The 5,748-nt window shown below is 58.6% G+C and overlaps 1 protein-coding gene across 2 annotated transcripts in view; it reads left to right on the top strand.

Annotated features, from left to right (window-relative positions):
• Positions 1-4,095, top strand: part of GMEB2 (glucocorticoid modulatory element binding protein 2) — a 45,121-nt gene extending 41,026 nt beyond the window's left edge. Inside the window, exon 8 of one of the 2 annotated variants that reach the window (XM_017515663.2) lies at positions 988-4,095. In XM_017515663.2, coding sequence (XP_017371152.1) covers positions 988-1,628 — 641 coding nt within the window. In that variant the 3' untranslated portion in view covers positions 1,629-4,095. The remainder of the gene's footprint in view (positions 1-987) is intronic. The other variant, XM_017515662.2, reaches the window with a different exon arrangement.
• The last annotated feature ends 1,653 nt before the right edge of the window (positions 4,096-5,748 follow it).

Below are 5,748 nucleotides of genomic sequence, written 5' to 3'. Positions count from 1 at the left end.
CACCGTGTGTTCACCGGGTGTGTGTTCTGTGTGTGTTCAGTGTGTGTGTTCACTGCGGGTGTGTTGTGTTCACTGTTCAGTGTGTTCACTGTGTGTGTACAGTGTTCACCTTGTGTTCACTGTGTGTGCACTGTGTATACTGTGTGTGTTCACCGTGTGTGTGTGCACTGTGTGTGCACTGTGTGTTCACTGTGTGTGTTCATGGTGTATGTTCACTGTATTCATGTGTGTGCACTGTGTGTGTGTTCACTGTGTGTTTGCTCTGCACTGTGTGTGCACTGTGTTCACCGTGTGTGTTCACTGTGTGTGGTTCACTGTGTGTATGTTCACTGTGTTCACTGTGTGTTTGCATTGTGTTCACTGTGTCTGTTCACCATGTGTGTTCAGTGTGTTTACTGTGTGTGCACCATGTGTGCACACTGTGTTCACTGTGTGTGTTCACCGTGCATGTTTACTGTGTGTGTGTTCAGTGTGTGTGTGCAGTGTGTTTGCACTGTGTGTGCACTGTGTGTGTGCACCGTGTGTGTGTCTGCATGTTTATGTTTAGACTCATGTGTCATATGTGCCGTTTTTCCTCCTCTTGATCTTAATATGTCACAAGAGCAACTTTCCACATTGGGTGTGTGAGAGCTCATGGGGGGTCAGACAGCCTTGCATGCTTGCACGAGGCCTGGGTCTGCACGGGTCCTGGGTCAGCATGGGCTGGTATCTACCCAAGGACTGTCTTGGGCCCCGCCTCCCACAGACCTCACCTTTGGTGGGTGGCCGCGTGGTCATCTGGGTGTGTGGCATCAGGTGAGCAGATCCTGAGTTGTTGCTGAGCCAGAGGCCACCCAGTCACGGAGTGGTGCGTCCGCCCCCGTCCCGTGTGACGCCGTCCGTGCCCCCATCCCGTGTGACGCCGTCCGTGTCCCCGTCCCCTGGTGATGCCATCCGTGCCCCTGCACCTGCCCCTGTGGTGACACTGTCCCTCTCACCTCCCCACAGCCCTGGAACAGCAGTGTGATGAGCATCGCCGCCGGGCCAAGGAGCTCAAGCACAAGTCCCAGCACCTCAGCAACGTGCTCATGACGCTGACGCCAGTCACCCTGCCGCCGCCTGTGAAGCGGCCCCGGCTTGCGCGGGCCACGTCGGGACCGGCCTCCATGGCCTCGCAGGTGCTCACCCAGTCTGCCCAGCTGGCGCTCGGCCCGGGCATGACCGTCCCTCAGCTGACCAGCGTGCCCCTCGGTAAAGTGGTGTCCACGCTGCCATCCACTGCCCTGGGCAAGGGTTCCCTTCAGGCTCCTCCCGCCAGCTCCCCAGCCTCCCCGCTGCTCGGGGGCTACACAGTCTTAGCCTCCTCGGGCTCCACCTACCCGAGCACAGTGGAGATCCACCCGGACGCGTCCAGCCTCACGGTTCTGAGCACGGCCGCCGTGCAGGACGGCAGCACGGTGTTCAAGGTGGTCAGCCCGCTGCAGCTGCTTACCTTGCCCGGCCTGGGCCCCACCCTGCAGAACGTGGCCCAGGCCTCGCCGGGCGCGAGCACAATTGTGACAGTACCCACAGGGGCCGCCCCTGGGCCTGAGGAGCACACGGCCACCATCGAGGTGGCTGCCATGGCAGAGGACCATGAGCGGAAGTAGCCGATGGTAGGGCAAGGTCCCTGGGACGGATAGGGCTGGCTACCTCTCAGCCGCGGCAGCAGGGAGTGGCAGAGGCCTCAGGGCTGGCTCGGGCAGGTGGGTCACGTGGGCTGCAGAACCAAAGAGAGGAATCGCCAAAACAAATCACGAGAAGAGAGAAGGGGACAGAACGGCGAGAGCAACCTGGAAAATTGGCCTTCAGGTCCCACGTTTCCTCCCCCTTTTTTCTTGGGAAATATATTTTTCCATCTGTTGCTTATTAATACTGTTTACACATTGGGCCTTGATCAGGAGCCAGGTGGGCAGGGACAAGGGGGAGCCTGGGTGCGGCCGGGGCAGAGGAAGCAGAGCCAGGGTGGAGCGAGGCGACCCTGCAGGTGCTGGAGGTGGTGCAGCAGGTCACGAGGTCCCTGTGTCTGCTCCCAGCCAGGCCCCTGGGGACGTTACTAACACATGACTTGGGAACTGTGCCCAAGTGTGAAACCTATAGATCCTATGGATTTGCTTTCTTCCCACAGTTTTCTGTAGGTTTAGTGTGGCTGGCATCCTGTTCCCCTGCCTGTGTGGGAACACGCACCCAGAGCTCAGGTGCAGATCCCAGGCGGGTACCCGCCTCCCCCGCCCCCCACCGGTGCTCAGGAGGCCTGGGGGCTGCAGACGAGGCGTGGTCCAGGCATTGTTGCACATGTACTGAGGGTGTGTTTAAGTGAATTGCTTAGTAGGCTTCTAGGAAGAGTCAGATTTAAAGCATTTTCAACCAAAACCATGCTGAGTGCCTAGGCTTCCCGAGTCAGCTCTGGGGGTGGCCCCTGAGCACTGTGAGTGCACCTGACTGGGTGCAAGGTCCTAGGCAGCCCCTCCCTGAGCCAGCCCCTCCCAGGGGTCTGAGATCCGTGAGGCGTGTCCCTAGGGCTTCCTTCCTGGGCAGGGGCGTAAACAACCAGTCACTATAGAGGTGGAGGATTCGTGTCAGGGGCCTTCAGCTTGGGCTGCTTGGCCACAGGACAGCCCTTGGCTCCCCGGCCCCCTGTCCCCATGCAGTCCCAGTCTGGCCCTCGGTGGTCTCTGTCCAAGGGAGAGCCCCTGGGTGTTTAGGAGGCTGCCTGGGGTGGGCTGGTCAGGGTACCTGCCGAAGGCGGAGCCCAGAGCGTGTCTGGAGGGACTGTCTGTGGCTGTCCGCAGACCTGGCCTTGGACTCAAGGAAGACCAGACTGAGGCCCCTCCTGGCCAGGGCCGCTGGGGCAGACGTCTCAGGGAGCATTCGGCTCAGGCCTCTTGCTGCCTCTGGCAGGACGTGTCCCGGGAGGACCCTGAGGGCCAGATGCCCCTGGATGCTCCTGCTGATTCTGTCGGCAGCTGAAGGCCCATCTGAGGCCCCAAATGCGAGGGTCCCATGTCCCACTTCACTGCTCTGAAGGGAACTGGCTGTTCGTCCAGCGAGCGGCCCAGACCCCACCTCTGCGCTGTATTACCAGGACCTGTCCTGCCTGTCCCCACCCATGTCAAGCTACTGAGGCTGCGTCTTATTTGTTCCTTCTGTTACATTTCGTTTGCTGTTGTCATAGGCAGCTGGTTTGGGCGTGACGTTTACCTTTATGTACATACTCCATTCCAAGACTCATTTCTGCTCTAGCTGAGTCCTGCTCCATGCAGCAGTAGGACCCTGTGGGCGCCAGGAGGGCCCTGCAGCCCCACCCCACCAGCCCAGACTCTGGAACTAATACAGCTGCCTGTGACCCCGGGGCCTGTGACCCTCCAGCGGCATTCCTTTGTCAAGGTCACAAGCCCATCTGCCTTTCCAGCCCTTGCTGAATGCAACTTTCAGTGGGTTGTAGGTTCCTTTCCTTTCTCTTTAACAACAAGGTTGGGACCTTTTCTGCCCCTGCCCCGTTAGCTACTGAGGCATTGGGAGAGGAAGTTAATTTCAGAGCCATACAAAAATAAGCCACAACCATCTTTAATTCCCAATCCCCCATTCCACCAGTGCTGGGAGCCCATTCCTAATGCTTCCCAAGGCCCTTGGGGACGTCTGCTGCCCACCCAGTTGCTCGTGGCAGGGGCTCCAAGCCACGGAGTGGGGAAGGGCCCTGGAGAAGCCCCCATGCTCAAGGGAACCGCCCTGCAGTGGGCAGCGGAGGTTTGGTCAGCACCGCCCCTGGCTCCTCCAGGTCCTGCGGGCTCCTCAGGGGCATGGTTTTCTGGACGTCCCAGTTCTGCGCCTTGGGGCTGGCCAGTACTCAGTGAGGAAGAACTTCTCATCCACTTACAGAACACGGGTTTTCATGGCTGCCTTTGGTTTGGTTTTCTGAGAAGATAGGATTGGATTGGATTTTGCAGAGGGCAAGAACTTCTCTCTGTGCCTGCTCAGGCACCCCGGGGAAGGGCCATGTTTGAGTTTTGCTTTGTATGTTGTTTTGCAAGTATCTGCCTGGTACTTTGATTTAAAATAAAAACATTTTTCATAGTTTGCGTATCTTTCTCTTGGAATGAAGTGTGGAGAGAATCAAATCTATAAACAAGCCCAAGGCAAACGTGCCAGTCCTGGCCCTGCCCCCACTCACACCCACATGCTTAGTCCTTCCAGGTATGGCCTGGGGGCTTCAGGGGCCTTCTGGGGTGTCCCGAGGTCAAAGCTGTTTTCATCGAGGCACGTGCCCTCTCCGCAGCAGCCTGCGTTGTTTTCCAGAGGCCTGGTGGGAGGAGCATGGCCGTTTTAGTCGTTGGTGCTACTGTAACAAGATACCACAGGCTGGGGGCTTGCGAGCTGCAGAGATTCACTTCTGTAGTTCTGCACGCTGGCGAGTCTGGGATCAAGAACGTCAGCAGATTCGAGGCCTGGTGAGGGTTTTGAGGGTGTCCTGCAAACCGCTTGGAGGACGACAGTGAGGACAGCCTTGGCCCCACCTTGACCTGAGGCTGGCATTGGACGCAGCTCCACTAACCGGCAGGGAGAGGTCACGGCGGCACAGGAGCTCGGCAGACTCGCCTTCAGGTGGGCTGCTTCCTCCCCTCTCCCAGGGCTCAGTCCTAGAGCCTCCTCGTCACCAGTGCTGTTCCCCTCCCTGCTGACATGGTCCACACAAGGCCAGAAGAACCTGCGCACGAGCCACTGGCCGGCCTCCCAGACTCACGGCCCGGCAAGAGGCGGACAGAAATCCATGCTGCGTGGCACCACTTAGGAAAGTTGGACACTTCCCTCAAGGCAGAAGAGCCTCGAAAACCGGGTCACTAGGTGCCCTCTGGGGCAGTGGCCAAGGGGCGCGGGGCGCTGGTTACAAGAGCTCTCTCTGAAACCTGCCCTTCTGCTCTGGCTGCTTTTCACACCTGCCCTGTTGCAGCCCAGAGCGACAAATGCACGGCATGTCCTTCTGGCATACATTGGCACGGGACCACCCTCCCCACATCTGCCAGCTCAGATTCGGTGCATACGAGACAGCGCTCCTGCTTCATGTTCCCCGCTGTGCTCTGTGCCGTCGGGCCCAGTGGGGAAGGGGCGCATCAGCACCCACACACCCGCTCAGCCCACTGTCCTGCACCCTTGCATCCACGATGCGTTCCCTTCCTGTCTGGCCAGGCCCCCTCCATCTCTCAGGTCGATGTACCTACCTGGCTCCCACCTCTGGCCATTCCAACCCTCCTGCTCCCCATTCTCTGCACTGTGGCCCTTCCCATTTGCTCACATGGCCTGGGCACCCCCATCATCCGCTCTGCCCCTGGAGGGGGCTGTGCCTCTCAATATTCTACGTAATACCTCCTCCTCTTGATACTTCTTGGGGTTTCAGAGGCCACAGATAAAAACCTAGAGGGAGTCATGTCTTGTGCCCACTGAGTGTCCCCAGGGCCAGGCTCCAGCATTGGCCACTCGTCAGCTGAGGACACAGGAGTGGGGAGTGGCCGTGGCCTGTCCAGCCCACGCTCACAGCTCTCCAGAGAGCAGCGTCCCCACAGAGGGTGGAGTTCTGCGTGACGTTCCAGTGTTTGGATGGCCACAGCGTGCCATTCAGCTACTGAGGGACATCTTGGTTGCTTCCAAGTTTCGGCAATTATGAGTAAAGCTGCTGTTAAAAAACCTTGTGCAAGTTTTTGTGTGGATATAAGCATTCAGCTCATTTGGACAAAT

Source organism: Cebus imitator, unplaced genomic scaffold (genome assembly GCF_001604975.1).
Source record: "Cebus imitator isolate Cc_AM_T3 unplaced genomic scaffold, Cebus_imitator-1.0 Scaffold555, whole genome shotgun sequence".
In the NCBI taxonomy this organism is placed as follows: domain Eukaryota; kingdom Metazoa; phylum Chordata; class Mammalia; order Primates; family Cebidae; genus Cebus; species Cebus imitator.
Note: the sequence above shows the minus strand (reverse complement) of the source record. Positions and strands in the feature narration are given on the sequence as shown.